The sequence below is a fragment of the Pseudoliparis swirei genome, chromosome 11, assembly GCF_029220125.1.
Source record: "Pseudoliparis swirei isolate HS2019 ecotype Mariana Trench chromosome 11, NWPU_hadal_v1, whole genome shotgun sequence".
NCBI lineage: Eukaryota > Metazoa > Chordata > Actinopteri > Perciformes > Liparidae > Pseudoliparis > Pseudoliparis swirei.
The window spans coordinates 18,739,308-18,755,953 of NC_079398.1; the positions used below are offsets into that span (position 1 = coordinate 18,739,308).

Consider the following 16,646-nt stretch of genomic DNA (forward strand, 5'->3'; position numbering starts at 1 on the left):
AAAGAATAAACGACAGTAAATCAAATGTAATCTCTAATAGCTTTGATGTCAAGTTAGTTTTTTTTTACCGGACCTCTGGCCCCAGGCCTTATTCATAATAGTTCTGTTTGCATGAAAACAGAACTATGTGTGAACAGTTGTTTTCGAATGTATAAAACAGGTTTCAAGGACACATTTGGAAATAATTATTGTGTGAGTTACACATTCTTGTAACATGATACTTTCTCTAATTTGCTAACCTGCTGCGTCAGATGTCTGAGTCGGCTCGCCTCATTGGGTGAGCTGCATCGCCTGCAGAGCGCCTGGTGTTGTTGCACCACATTTTGCCTTGTGTTTGCTTTAGCTAATATTGACATGATACAACTTTGTGTGTTTGAAGTGTATAATATACGTCTTTGAGGATCATATATAAAACATTTCCATCTCTAATGTGAACAAGCAAACATAGAAAAGACTAGAATGGGCACTCGGTAGAGCGCATACCTTCGCATATCACAAGATTGGGCATTGAATCATGAACATTTTGGCATTAGTTGCATGCCAATTGGATACAAATTTACCGTGCTATGGTAAAAAGAAGATTTTGACCTTTTCATGACCTTGACCTTTGACCCAATTGATCCCAAAATCTAATCAAATGGTCCCCGGATAATAACCAATCATCCCACCAAATGGCATGCGTTTCAAGAAGATCTGGACCTTTTCATGACCTTGACCTTTGACCCGATCGATCCCAAAATCTAATCAAATGGTCCCCGGATAATAACCAATCATGCCACCAAATTTCATGCCATTCGGTTTAATACTTTTTGTGTTGTGCGAGTAACACACATACAAATAAATAAATACACGGCGATCAAAACATAACCTTCCGCATTTTCAATGCAAAGTTAATAAATGGTCAGTTTGCACCTCCAAACTGAAAACTTGAATTTAGTTAGAATCTAGTCACACATCTACGAAGACCTTTTGTTGATCAAATTATTAGTTACAGAGCTGCCCCTTTTCTTTTTTTACATTCTGATGTCGAGAGGGAAGTTGGGTGGGGGAGGAGAAAATCTGTTACAAATGATGTGACGGAGACAAACCACATATGGCCTGGCCTCCCTCTGCCATGGAAAAGGATCAAGGCCCTTGCATGGGCTCATTGGAGTCTCATGGGAATAATTATTTATGGAAAGTGGGACAGTTTTTGAAGATCCAAGACAAAATAAAGCACAATAAACACAGAGCTAAGTAACAAACCACAAGTAATACATGCTATAAAGAGCAAGTGAACTTGATTACAGAGTGTGAAGCAATAAATAGACTTCAATGGAAGTTATTGACAGTGGAGCTTTGTTGGCCAATAGAGTTGCCTGATACCCAGCGTGTGCCTCATGCTGCAGTCGGAGAAAGAAAAGGCCATTTCCAGGATGGTTGGGTGGATTCATCAATTGGATAATGAATGAGTTACTCGACTGACTGCTTGATTTGAAGTATAACATTGACAACATTACCCAGCTCTCTCCTTGGCATCAATCTGCCAGTGAAGTGTACTTAAGCAAGACATTCAACCTTTCCCTGCTCCAACAATGCTGATTTTTCAATTTGGACGTGCACTCGTCTGATAGTTTTGCAATAATGCCTTATGCTAAAACTGTTTTTGTACTATTAAACAAGAGCTATGTGATTAAATACTTATGATAATGTGATGGTATCCACATAAAACCTAACAAAGTGGAAGCTGTTTAACATGCACTTATCACATTCACGCCCCACGGCTCACAAACTTGTTTACCCAGAATGAATTCTTCTATATGCAAATGTACGAGGTATTTTCTTTAGATAAAGTGGATAGACCTGATGAGATTTATAACCCTATGTATATATATTTTTTTTAATACATTGATTGTGCCAAATGGAAGGTGACAGCATAACAATCAGAAGGCATCGGGTTTCCCACTCAGTCAGGTGCTCTCAGCAGAGACAATCTGCTTCAGGTACCGGGTCCATGCAGCGGTTTAGAAGAATCGTTTCCACGCAGTTCTGTTTTTACGACTGTTGTGCCTGGACAAGTCCAAAAGCTGCGGTGATGTCTCTCCTTAGTTCAGGATTCACACGCAGTAAACACAACAGTGTTTACTGGTAATGCAGCGAGGCGATTAAAGGACTGGAGAACTGATTGCTTTTTTAATGAATGGAAACAACTTGCTTGCAATTCCACCCCAGAGCAGTTCAATAAGCAATATTTCTTGTTATTAAATGTAAGCAGGCTAGGGATGCCGCCTCGTTAACGGGTCGTTTGTTTAAGCGTTCTGCATAATAACTTATTTCCTAGAACAAATATAAAATGTATTGGAAAAATTTAAACAATCTGAGGTTCGCATTCACACCTCATGAAGAAAGAAAAGAATTGTACTTCCAAATTGTACTTACAGAATGATGTAATTATGCTGTATTTCCTGCCTTGTTATGCTAGAATGTTGACTGTTATTAGATCGGTTGAAATAATCCCTGTGTGCTTTTCTTTTCTCCCTGAAGCTGGATGGACGTGGCGATGGCGCTGTCGATTCGAGGGAGAAGCTTCTGGAGTTTTGTTTTGACTACTGCTACTGGTCGGTGGACCCAGCAGAGCCTCACTATGCCTCGCAGGAAGAGGTAATGACCTACAACTTGACCTCTAACCGGAGACACTATTGCGCTATTACAAAATTCCCATAATATTCACATATACACGCTGTGGGGCACAGCCGCAATAAGGGGCCCCTCCACAGCACATTACAACATCAGCCTCAAGCCCAACTGTTCTGTGAGGTTGTCTTCGAGGAAAGACGGCAACGTAAACAGTGCTTTGAGGGATTCTCTTTCAGATAGAAACGTCAGTTCATTATGAAAGGAGATCCAGAACTAATGAGGTTCTCCTGAGGTTTACGTTACATTTTCTGAATCTGGATGTTTTCTTGAATAATGCAGTCAGTAATAATATGAGTGAGATTATTCTCTGCTTTACGTCCTTTTCTAATGGATGGGTATATGTGCGATTGGTGATTTACTAAAAAAAATAGCTTGACACGTAGCCATTTGTGCCCTAACTTTATTTGTTTATGGTCTCCATGCCCTCTTGAGTGTGTGCCAATCCAGGCCTCTGTACCAAGTGAAGAGCCCAGAGGAAACGCGCTCCTCCTAGACAAACCACAACAAGACAGGGGTGTGTGTGCATGTTTTTACACAGATGGTCACTCGTGGGATATGATATCAGCTCCATCTGTTACCCAGAAGCCTCTTTGCCTCAGAAATGGCACAGCTAGAGTCGGCTCGCTTTTCATGTGCTGGCTCTGATTGGGCTATTAGATATCGTTTTGTTGCTTTGATTGGAGGGTGTAGCTGGAACCTGAGACATGCTCCAGATCAAGTGGTCCCCAAGTCCAGGACAGGAAATCTCTCCAAAAACCTATTCATCCAGAGTTGTTCTTGTTATTAATTTGTATTTCCATCGAGTTTTCATTGTTCCAACAAAATAGCTGCGCCCTTAAGTGTTACAGTCACTTTTTCTTCTCCTCCGCCGCTCCCTCACTGGCTGTCGCTCCTCTTGTCAGAGATGCCTTTGTATGTGTTTGAGAAAGAGCAGGCTGTGAAGACGGCCTACACACTGCTCACAGCAACAGACAACACAGCACTTCTTTTTTATTCCTCTCTTGCTGGCACTGGCTGCAGCTTTCCTCCGCAGAATTGCGTCCAGTCACAGTGGCCTGGTCGCCACAAGACATTCCTCTGTTGTCCCGGGGCGGGTGAAAGGGCACCACTGAAGGACAGGGGATTTAAATCTGACCTCTTTTCCTGCACCAGAATGCAAAGAATTGCCTCTTTCACAAAGAATCTCGTAGATGACCACGTCAGCCGTTAACGGATCGCATCACACTTGATTTTATTTGAATTTGTAATCATTTCTCTGGTGGATCTGAAGACGTGTGCTTGATTTAAAAAAGCAGAAAGTGCTGTGTTTGTGTTGTCGGGCAGCGAGCCAGATTAATGGATCCCGGTGGCAGGTGGACACTATAACTCAAGAGCCACTCTTAACTATTTTACCAGACTAATTGCTTGTTTAGTGGCAAATTTGTTATCCACAACCAAAATTGTACAGCAATGTTGGGACTTGATTTTAATTCCCCACACTGTTGAGTCCCCTCATTTCATGCGGTGCCATTACTTTTAGGCGGCGATCCAACCACGTTTATTTTGAGTTGATGCTTTTAAAAAAAAAATTGGCCAGCACTGGATTTTCTCATGGTTTAGCATGCTTTTCTTTTTTCAGAGCAGGAAGAGGGACTTGCTCTGAATTTGTCTTGCATTGGTCGTCCCCATGAGACGCCAAGATGATCTGAGCCCGTAGTGGAGCGAGACGCCGGGCAACATGGAACTTAACTCTTGCTTTTCCAGTCCAGTGCTATCCCAAAACAGCCGGTACCACTCACAGACCGGCCGCCCGGCCCCCGGCCCCCGGTCCCCGGCCCCTCCCGTCGGTGATGCATATCCATGTATCGCGGATAGTTTACACCAGATACTTGTGACGCTTTCCGTCCTCGTTCACGGTTACAGCAGACCGAGTAGACAGACACGTGGTATCTAACTATATTTTGGACAAAACATTAAGTTGTATCTTTTGAGTGAAAACATTTTCTCGTAGAAAGTTGAGCAGAGAGGAAGTAGAGGGCTCAGCCAGGTTAGAAGGAGTACGGTTTTGGAAGAGAAACATAATCCATGATGAGAGCCAGCTGGTGGGACTGTTTGTCTCAATGCTGCCTTTGTTTTGGGGCTGTGTGTCGAGCTAATAAATAACTTTTCCCCCTAATTTAACACCACAAACCCCTCAGCTTGTTTATTAGGATTGAGATGGGGAATGACAAGAGAAACTGATTAGGCACAGAGAGAGAGGGAGAGAGGGAGAGAGAGTGAAAATGTGAATTCCTCGGGTAGAGGAGGAGCAGGAGCAGAAGGAGGGGGAATAGGCAGGGGAGCCTCTGCAGCCCCCAGCCGCGCCTGCCAGACTCTCAGCTGCCTCGCTGAGTAATTTTTCACAGTTAAATCTCAGCGCAAAGACGTCACTGCCGAGGATTAATCTCACAGCACAATGTTGTTGTTTTTTGCCAAAAGGAGTTTGGCTTGCTGTTTCTTTTCCCCCTCTTCTCCTCCTCTTCTGTGTGTGTTGTGAGATTGTATTACACTCACAGTGTTTCTAGGTCTGTGTGTCAGTGGTGCGAACATGCTTAAAACACGCCAAACCTTTTTGGAAAATGTCATCATCAAAATCCCCCAAAAATCAATGCCGTACTTTAACTGAAAGAAACATGTTGCAACGCTATATCATCCACCTCCGAAGAGGAAGGAGAAATGTCTTGCTCATTCGCTACCGAGTCAAGTCACGGAGACGAGTCAATTGGCAATCTGAAGCATTAACACGGCTTTCTTATCCGACCGCTGTTTGTTGACACAATGGTAGATCTTTATTTTAGCAGCTTACACTTTGTCTTTGCCATCAGTGATCAGAAAACACCTTTCGATGACCTCCAATTTGTTTTTGTGTTCTTATATTTGTTGTGTTTTTATGTCCCATTTGTAAAAATTATTTTAATATCTTGACCAGATTTTAGAAGAATATGTATAAAACATCACACGCTTTGATAGGTGTGATATTTATGGAGCAACTCATGCGTGTGGGCCTCACATAACACTCAAATAGTGTAAGAATAGTCGTAATGCTGCTCCACTGTATCTCCCTGTATGGAACCACTGTCCCCTATGGATTTCACACACGGCTCCCATCAGTCACAAAGTCATTTCCAGCGTTGACATGCAGCGCCCCTCTCTCGGCTTCGGCCCGCTTCAATCAGGATTGAGGGGAGGAGCGGCAAATCCCCAAAGTCTCTCCAGATACGGTGTTATATATTTGTTTGAAGTCCAGCCTGTGAGAGTGTCGACTGATGAATGCAACGCTCTGCCGGAGAGACTTCTGCTATCGTTCTCTTTGACTTTCCAGATTTCGGTTTCTCTTTTCTCCCCTCTTCTCCTTCATTCCCGTGCGGAGGAAAGCCTGAGTAATGAAGAGCAGCCTGTTCATCTCTGTCTCCTCCCTCTCTTGCAGCCTCTCTGCCCCCCCCCCCCCCCCACACACAAACTAATCTGACCTACAAATTCTGTATGAGACAAACAAGAGCGTTGTTGAACTCCGGCCAAACAGCTTCCTCTGAGTCTCATCTGCACATGATGCTGTCTCCCTGTCGGCGTCCTCCCTCCCTGCAGTCTACACATTTATCCCTCTTTCACCTCGGATTTCTATACAACCCAGATTTCTAGCAGGAAGTCGGGACAAGAGCGTCTCCAGACAAAAGCATTTAACTTTTGCTTTGCGCCCAGCTGTTTTTGTGTGACCCAGTTGCAGAGCGTGGGACGTGAACCGAGCGACCCTCGCCTCTTCCCCTGCAGCTGCCCAATGCTGGACATGGAGGAGAGTGAAGGAAATCTTGTTGGATATCGTGAAAGTTGCTTCTCCTTCTGCACATATTGTTTCACTTTCAGTCTCAAGTTTTTTCGCATGGAGCTCCGAGGGGTCCTCTCAGTGAGGGAAATGACTCTCGGTCCCCGAGGTTGCATCAAACCTGGCAAAACTAATGAGAAGCTGAAGTTTTTAAATGTGGCGGAGTGCTTCACTGTGCTTGTCTGGCCTTTTGCCATCACCCCTGACAACATGTTACACACATTCTCTCTCTCTCTCTCTCTCTCTCACTCCCACACACATGCACACTACACTAAATACTCCTCCAGCGTTTAGTGTAGCGCAGGCCACATAAAAACCAGACCAGAAATTGGCATTCCCCACAGCCAGTGATTACAGGAACTTTTGCCTCGTTACAGAGGCATTACATCATTTTCTTTTTCACTCTTGTCAGCTTGTCTTTTTCATGCTGTCCTTCTCTTTCACTATTGCTGCTGTTTTTCAAAATTTCTCCCCCACTTTGCTGCCTTTCTCTCCTCTTCCTGTTTTACCAGGCCACCAACTAGGCAGCTACTTTGATTGGGAAGTGTTTCAAAACACAGTTTTTATTACCGTGCATGAAACTCAGCCGGTCCCTTGTTTTTCAGAAGACCTCATTTTGTTGAGGTAAGTTAGAAGTACAAGATAACAGCATCTGATTGTAAGTCACTTAATTTATGTGGCAGAATAAATGTCAACTGATGGAACACTAACCTGCTCTCTTTCTAATCTCTTGACATTGCATTGCTTGGATTATGAATCTTCGCAATTGATTTTGGCAATAGTGGTCGCCAAATATCTCTGTTAATGCAGCCCTGAGGAATCGAGGATGAGGAAATGCTGTAGATATAGCAGCTGCATTTGACATGCTATATATTCTCTGAATGCTGTTTTTCTACTTGATTTTATTGGTTCGTATAGGAGAGAGGCCAATATGGAAGAAAGTGGGTCATGTTTGAATTATAACCTGTGTCTCATATACACACCACTATATGTCATGCATGTTGGCCGAAGCCAACCTTACTTTTCTTTGACTTCCCCTAGATCCGCCCCTTCTAACTAAAGCGTTTCTAATTGCTCCTTCCCTTCTCTCTGTTTTGACCGGATGAGTTTCACCTTCATTTCCTGCAGAAGAATGAAATCTATATTCTGCTTTTCCTCTTTCATTGTTTGATTTTGTTGTACTTTTTCTCAGAGGGGGAAGCAAACTCTGAAGCTTTTGTGGACGCCGTTTCCTCCAAAGTGTCTGAGACGCACACACACACGTACACACACACAAAAACACACACACAGACACACACACGTGTAGCGGCGCGCTGATGACGACTGCCTTCCTGTTAAAGTAGTCTGTCCCCTGTGTGTTTTGAGGCGACCAATCAGCCTGCACGCTTCACTATGGCTCCGGCCCAGTTCCCTTTTTATCTCCAGGCTGTTTTTCCTCCTGCTTCATTTGATCCTGGGGTACATTTCCATTCCCACAATGCAATCTGCCTCCTAACTCAACTGCTTTGTTTTGTCCAAAAATACCTCCCAATGCTGCGGGGAAACTGTGAAAGTAGGTTGTGGCCGAGGGCCTTCACGTCCATCCGGGACGCCCGAGCACAACGTCACCAAAATAACAAACTTCTGCTATCGTTGGTTTGAGAGTGATGACAAACAACAGGGTTGTTTTATGACCCACAGGACCTAGCCTAGACAAACATACACACGCAGTTAGAATTCTCTCAACCGGTTAAAATAGGGTTATGCTTCTTCTTCTTCCGGTTATTTTAGGTATTTTTCGTGTGTTTTGATAAAATCTAAACGAAGTGGAAACGGAGAAAACTAAAGAGAATCGAGTTCAGAGTCGGAGCTCCAGTCGAAGGGTTGCTGGTCTTTGTGCTCAGCCTGGAGGGACCCTCAGCCTTGTCGTAGCACGCAAAGAGTGAATTTAAGAGGGTCACTTTTAACAAGGGCTGTATTGATTCTCTGTCTTTGAGGGAGGAGAGGTTGTCTGTGTCTGTTTCTGAATAGTAGGATGAGCACAAGACCGGGGCGGCGCTGCTTTTTGTCTTCGTGTGTAAGCCTCCATTCAGCCAGGAGGCAGGGGGGATCCTCTAGGTGGTCTGGACTCCACAGGGCTGCACACTTTGTCACATTGATATTTATTGGGTAGAAGTTACGTAAGTAACTCCCGGTTTCAATTTTTATCTTTTCCTCTGGAAAATTCTTAGTTTTAAAATTCTATTTTTCTCTGTCCAGGCTTATGCATTGGTCACAAAAGCTTCTGTTTATTAGTTTTAGTGAGTACAAAATGAATCTGCAACATTTGTTATTGGTTTTATCTATTCAGTCACACTTTCAGCAAAAATAAACAAACCTTCTTTGTGGAAATGTCCTGCAATGTGAGCATTGTATGTCTTCATGTTTAATGGTAAATGTTTTATCTCTGGGCTTTTAAACTTTGTCTGATGAAGTAATAACTCTGAGAAATAATAATGGACATTTTCCGCTGTTTTCTGAATTTCCTTTTTTAGAGAAAAAACCCAATTAAACTAGAAAACATTCTTCTGATTCATCAATAATGAATATACTGAGTTCCAGTTTTAATTGCCAGGTTTTAAAAGGTATTCCATCTGGCGAAATACTGCTGTGTTAGATGTCTTTACCACAGCGCCTGTTGGGTGATTTATAAGGTCACTGAGTAAGACAGCACGTTTACTAGTTACACGCGGCGGTAGTCTGCACATGGTTGTCTAGGCTACAGAACAATACTTATATATATATAATATCATATGTGTTTGTTGGGCTGCAGCTGACAGCTACGTCCTGTATTGATTATTCTGTACAGTTCTTTGTTTTTGGTAAATAGGGTTGTCTTTAAACTGTCCAGAGCCATTACTGCATCTTCAAATGTCTTGTTTTGTCCGCCCAGCAGTCCAAAAGACAAAGATACTCAATTTACAATAATGTATACCGATAAAGGAGAGAAGTTGCAAAAAACTGCATCCAGTGTTTGGTATTTTCTTATGAATGAATTGCCTGCTTTACTCTTCGGCACTTGTAGGTAAGGAAATAAGTAATGTGAAATGATGTCAGTGATTTGAATGCATAAAAAGCATTCGACAAATGATTAGACAGTAATTCAATTAGGCCAGTGACAGAAAATGAATTGGCAACGATGACAGCTTCGACATTTGCTGATGTTCTTCGTCTTCTATGAAAATTGATTTGAATATATTTTGGTTTTGGACTGACATCATCTTCAACTCTGGGAATTTGTTATGGACATTTACCCAAAGTTGTACAGACTAAACACCAAATCGATTCATAATTTGCACATTAAAGGGTACCTGTAGCCCAAAACAACAACGTGCTACATCCATTAGGCGCATCAAATAAATCATATTTTCCCCGCCGCTATTGTCAACAAGTCACGCATAGCCCGAGGCTTTAAATTTCTTTGTCAACATTCCGAGTCCGTGAACGCTTCAGTGCGCAGACATATTGCCAGTTATTTACTCATGTCAAAGGTCACTATGACGTAGAGTCGTTGAAAGGAATTCAGCCAATCCGGAGCCACTTCTACACGCGTTGCTCAAACTTACCGATTTGACAGTTCTCCCTCGGTGCAGGCCCCGAACATGTCGGCCGAACATTGCATCAATGAAAGACATCTCCAGCGCTGGCTTATGCGCGATGTAGCTATCAAGCTCACGCTTTTGTGTGAAGCAGATGAGGTCTAATGTCACTATATCATCGGACATAAGTTTGTGTTCTTTACAACAAATGCACTCTATGTCTGTTTTTTGTGGCACACATTTCCAGGGCTCTCAAGTTTTGAAGACAGGCAAGCGTGAGATTTCCATCAACACCCGATACAGCTGACCGTTGCGCGCGCCGGCATCGAGCCGAAAAGAGTTGTTGGGCGTCGGAGCTCTGCAGCGGAACAATCGATCGGCGTATTGAGCACCCCTGCATTCAAGCATTAAATAGCCGAGAGGTTTTTTCAGCGTGAGGAATTCGATGTGTGGCGGGAGTGCGTGAGATAAGACCGAAATGCGTGAGTCTCACGCTCAATGCGTGAGACTTGAGAGCCCTGCATTTCCCACAACTGCACCAAACGTCCGCCGACTTGCGTGCACGGTCCGCACGGTGAAGCATCTGTACCGGCGGTCCTTTGGCATCAACTTCATCAGAATCATCGCTATCGCTGTTACAATTAACTAAATGGGGATAGTCTGCTTTTAATGGTTCATACAAGTATCCAGTTGCTGAATCTGACAATCTTTCATCGTCCATATTTCGCCCGTTTTCTATATTATTATCAAGTTCTCAGCATTTGTTTGCGAGCGCTCGACGTTGTTTACATTGGTTTCTGAACACATCCGCTGTGGCTGGCTGTCGATCTCTCAACGATGTGACGTCACACCACCGGCGCCATATTCAAGCACCAGTGCAATGAAGCTTGTCGGAGTTGAGGGACTTTGAACAGCCTAAACTACGTATTGTTATTGAATACTGGACCGTCAGTGCATGAATAACCTTTAGAAACACATTATCTTTTGATCTGGCTACATATTCGCGATCTCAACAGGTACCCTTTAATGAATAAGTATAATAATAGTTCGTAGCCCTTGAATGGACACACTGGCGTTTCAACTGCATATTCTCAGGCTTTTGAAATCAAAGTGACTGTAAATATATATTGACTAAATTCTAGTTGCGTGCAGCATGGGTCTCTGGACGAACCTCGGCTGCTTTTTGCTTCATCGGCTGCGGTGAGATAAGACGTTGGTCTCTGTGAGCTTCACCCCACAGAGTCCGTGTTTAATATTTTCCTTTTACTCTGAGAAAATCTCAAGGCTGATGAATATTAAAAACACACACAGATTCACACACTCTTCAGAACAACCGGATGACTATTGAATCCTTTTTAAGATTGCTTTTACAAGGCCGGGGCCTTTCGCAAGGGCACATATACATATATACATATGTATATTTGTTGAAATGATTCCTGTGTTTGATCTGTGGTGGTCGTGGTAGCTTTGAGATTATTCTTCCCCTCGTCTCTGCGTACTTACCCACCGGTCTCCGTGGTCCAGGCCTGAGCCCGGGGGCCGGGGCAGTGGACCCCTCACAAGGTGTGTTATGCTTCTGGGGGGGAATGTGCTGCGTCTCAATCTGATCAAGATCGGGTTGCTGCATGTGTTGCTTTTGGACTGAGTTTCTGGATTAGATTAACCAGTAACACATGCACATACGTCTGTAAAGAATCCTCGAGTGACTAAAAAAGTACAATATAAGGCCACTAGATTATAATAACCTGCCCAGAGACGACAGATACAACTCGTCTCTCATGCTAACTCTTGCACATTTACATTGAAGGTGAAACTGGATTGTTACCTTCGCATTGAAAATGCCGGAAGGTTATGTTTTGATCGCCGTGTATTTATTTATTTATTTGTATGCGTGTTATTCGCAAAACTCAAAAAGTATTGAACCGAATCGCATGAAATTTGGTGGGATGATTGTTTATTATCCGGGGACCAGTTGATTAGATTTTGGGATCGATCGGGTCAAAGGTCAAGGTCAAAGGTCATGAACAGGTCAAAATCTTTCGCAGAACTCAAAAAGTATTGAACCGAATCGCATGAAATTTGGTGGGATGATTGTTTATTATCCGGGGACCAGTTGATTAGATTTTGGGATTGATCGGGTCAAAGGTCAAGGTCAAAGGTCATGAACAAGTCAAATCTTCTTGAATCACATGGAATTTGGTGGGATGATTGGTTATTATCCGGGGACCATTTGATTAGATTTTGGGATCAATCGGGTCAAAGGTCAAGGTCAAGGTCATGGAAAGGTCAAAATCTTTTTTTTACCATAGCACGATACATTTTTGTCCAATTGGCATGCAACTAATGCCAAAATGTTCATAATTCAATGCCCAATCTTGTGATATGCGAAGGTATGCGCTCTACCGAGTGCCCGTTCTAGTTAATAAATGTGCACGGCCCCTGGTAAAAACATACATTATGCATGCAATTGATCTTTTAACAAGTCTTCATTTGAAATAAATTATCGGGAAATCACGATGTAATATGCACTACATTGCGTTAGTTTTGACAGATATTATTCTTGCATGCAATTTAAGGAATAAAATGTAGATTTTTTTTCCTTCTAAAACGGACATCAATTAGTTATTCTGTCTATTTTTCTCTCCTGTATATTTACTATTGCTTCATACGTATTTCTTTATATTAGATTCCTTGATTAATCGGCAGAATACTGGATGACTCTTCAGTTCTCATCACGAGATACTTAACTGCCAGAACAGGTTCGGGGACACTTCCACCGAGAGATTAATATGCCGGTTGGCGTTTTGACAAGCTCAAAGTGAGTTAGCTCCACGTTTCTCCCCTGGCACCTGTGTAAGTGGTTCCTAGACGTGGCACTAGAGACGTGGTTTGACTCTGATGTCAAACGGAGAGCTGAAGCCATTCATCAACAGCCCCCAAAATCATCCCAAAGGGGAATCAACACCCGTCTGAAACGGTTTCAACTAAAACTGAACATAACAAATGTAATCTAGGTCGGCATTTACTACAGGACTGTTGTATTGGACTACATCAGTAGTACCTAATGATAATAATAATAATAATAATAGGCTGACAGCTGAGTGCATATTCCAGTAAATGTATATCTTAATCTATAGGAATGCATCATTTAACAATATAGTACAACTATCTTGTCTACAAAACTGAGTTTGATAATATTCTCATCTCTATATGGCATTAAAACATAAAGCCGTTTAAAACATAATCTCTTCTCATCGTTTATACAAAATCATATATCACAAAAATGTGATATATATATATATATATATATATATATATACACTACCGTTCAAAAGTTTGGGGTCACTTAGAAATGTCTTTATTTTTCAAAGAAAAGCACTGTTTTTTCAATAAAGATAACATTAATCAAAAATACACACTATACATTGTTTATGTGGTAAATGACTATTCTAGGTGGAAACGTCTGGTTTCTAATGAAATATCTCCATAGGTGTATAGAGGCCCATTTCCATCAACGATCACTCCAGTGTTCTGATGGTACATTGTGTTTGCTAATCGCCTTAGAAGACTAATGTCTGATTAGAAAACCCTTGTGCAATTATGTTAGCACAGCTGAAAACAGTTATGCTGGTGATATAAGCTATACAACTGGCCTTCCTTTGAGCTTGAAGTTTGAAGAACAAAATGAATACTTCAAATATTAATCATTATTTCTAACCTTGTCAATGTCTTGACTATATTTTCTATTCAATTTTCAATTCATTTGATAAATAAAAGTGAGTTTTCATGGAAGACACGAAATTGTCTGGATGACCCCAAACTTTTGAACGGTAGTGTATATATATATATATATATATATATATGGCGTTGCAGTGAATCGGTGATGAGCATCATGAGTTGCTGTATGATATTGCGATGATAGTTTGTTATTGTTTATATTTCATACACTATCCAGCATGGGCTTCATCCTGGTTAAAAGATAAGTGTTTGTGGTCGTTCCTCGTGTTAATAATCTTCAGGTTCCGGCTCTCGGACACAAGCGGAGGAAAGGAAAACAAGAAGCCTCAGTTGATTGTTGTTAGTGGGTCTCTCCCTGATCCCAGGTCTCACCACCGAGCTTTTAGCCAACGTTTATTTTGCTGACCCAGTCGCTCCACAAAGTCTTTTCACCCTCACATTTAATTCTCTCACACACTCATTCTGCAAAGTCGTTTCGCCAGAGTACTAGCTGACCTCCCTGCTCCTTACCCAAACACCATGAGCAGGAGGCAACATTACCTCCCCACCACTGGCCTGCTGCCACGGCAAGACGGCATTGTTACCCTGAACCCTTGGTTTAAATCTTTCCCCAATGCAAGTCAGATCAAGGTCTTCGGCTTACACTGTATGCGCTCCATCAGCCCGCGAGAGCCCCGACTTTTCTGGTAAAACAAGCGTTTACAATCCGACTTATATTGTTAACATGTATATTTCAAGTCCTAGATCAGCACCCTTGTTAATTCTCAAGGCATTTTTTTTTACTCCACCCAGTTATTTATATCTGTGAGTCAGTCTTTCTTTGTGTGTTTGTGATTCCGTGTGTGTGTGTGTGTTATTGTTCCTCAGGTGTTCCAGGACCTGGGTGTGTCGGTGCTGTCCGGAGCCTCCGAGGGCTACAACGTGTGTCTATTTGCATACGGACAAACGGGATCTGGAAAGACGTACACCATGATGGGGACACCGGTGAGCAGGAAATCACTGCATGGCCTTGTATACGTACTCACCACACACAAAGTATAAAACCCCATACTGCACGTACAATAAGCAACACTCATTGTTTTCTCCTGTCTGATGTCAGGACTCCATCGGTTTGACCCCTCGGATCTGTCAGGTATGACCCTGGATTGTGGAGAGCACACCGATGACTCAAGTACTTGTATATGTTGTTGTTGTCATGTGAAGTAATTTGCATTTCGCCTTTCCTTGCAGGGTCTCTTTAGGTCTGAAGACACTTTTCCCGATGAGCAAAACTCAAGCAGAGTAGAGATCAGGTATTGTGTTAGAAATGCCGGACTGTGTGTGCTTTGTCTTTTATTTTTATTTTTTTTATCACCGCAATAGTAATTGGGTTTCTGATGTTGACATTCAAATTACACGGGTACTTACGGAACAATTATGCTGCAAAGCTGCAGGCAAAACACTGCAAATCAAAAAGCTAAATGACCTTGTCGACGTCGGAGGCTTCCTCAACTTCTTGAAGGCGATGCTAATGTGACAAAGCAGATATTATGCCTCATGTAATTACCGTAGTAGACTGTGTGTACCAGCTCAAACCCGGACCGTGTAACCATGACGATGCCAGGCTGTGCTGATAGCAGTGTGTTGTCTCTTCCCTTTGGCCCTGCAGCTTTCTGGAGATCTACAATGAGCGTGTGCGAGACCTGCTGGGAGGAGGAGAGCAGAAGAAGAGAGCCTCCCTGAGAGTTCGAGAACACCCTGAGAAAGGACCCTATGTACAAGGTTAGTGCTCTGTTACCTTCTACCTTCTTTGGACAGCGGTAGACGTACCAGAAGCATCCTTTCTTTGCTATTTCAGTGAGACTAGGAGACATAAAATGTCCCCAACACAAAGTTATGTTTTCTATATTTTTATCAACTTTACTTGTTTACTATTTCGTCATATATCTACGTGTGCGTCTATACTCTGTGCAGAAAAGGTAGAGAGCAAAGAGTATGTGCTACGACATTTAAATGAATTATAATTTAAATGTTTTATCCAAACGTGACCCTGCATTCCCGGGTGCATATATGCACAAAATGATGAGCTAAAAAATCAACAGATCTTTACTGATTTTTGTCTTTTTCTCTCCATCTTGCCGATCTAGAGGCTTCCAATTAGCATTAACCCACTGGGGTAATTTAACTGGGATTAAAATAAGATAACATCTGTGCAGAAGAAGAACTTTCTTTTCAACAATCTTGCAGCGACAGTTTGTCTCAGACATGCAGAGAGATTTTGCATATTTAAATTATATGATAATTGTTAAGGGTTTCCTATACACCAAATGTTAAGTGTCCAATAACCATTTTTTATCCATCATTTATTCAAAGACTTATTCAATAAATTACTGGTCTGTGGTCAGGAAGGGGATTTTGATCTCTTATAGTCTTTTGATCCGATGCAGACTAGTCCGTCTGGACTCTAAACCCAGACTCTTCTTGTCTTACTTTCTCTCTCTTTCTCTTTTCCCCCCCTCAGTCTCCTCATCCCCCCTCCCTCTTTCCTTCTCTCCCTCTCATCTGCCGGCGTCTCTGTGTTTGTCATTGTCAGTATCTGGAGAGATCCCAGTGGACCAAAGGAAGTGAAGTCATTTCCTTGTGGTTCCAAGGAGAACACTTGGCCACTCACACAGAGCGCTTTAATAAAGGCTTCCAGCTTTTACTTCTTGTCCATCTAACAGTGTTTCACTGTCACTCTGATTCTTTTAAAATAATATAAACATTTATGTTGAGTTGTCCTTTTGGATCAATAATAAGTTACCCCATGTTATAGCATCACGCTGCTCCTTTGGCAATCTGTGTGTGCATGTGTTTAA

General features: G+C 42.4%; 1 protein-coding gene across 1 annotated transcript in view; it reads left to right on the forward strand.

Annotated features, from left to right (window-relative positions):
• Positions 1–16,646, forward strand: part of stard9 (StAR-related lipid transfer (START) domain containing 9) — a 41,951-nt gene that overhangs the window by 2,747 nt on the left and 22,558 nt on the right. Inside the window, exons 3-7 of the mRNA XM_056427103.1 lie at positions 2,524–2,640; positions 14,677–14,793; positions 14,909–14,941; positions 15,040–15,101; positions 15,458–15,570. Coding sequence (XP_056283078.1) covers positions 2,524–2,640; positions 14,677–14,793; positions 14,909–14,941; positions 15,040–15,101; positions 15,458–15,570 — 442 coding nt within the window. The remainder of the gene's footprint in view (positions 1–2,523; positions 2,641–14,676; positions 14,794–14,908; positions 14,942–15,039; positions 15,102–15,457; positions 15,571–16,646) is intronic.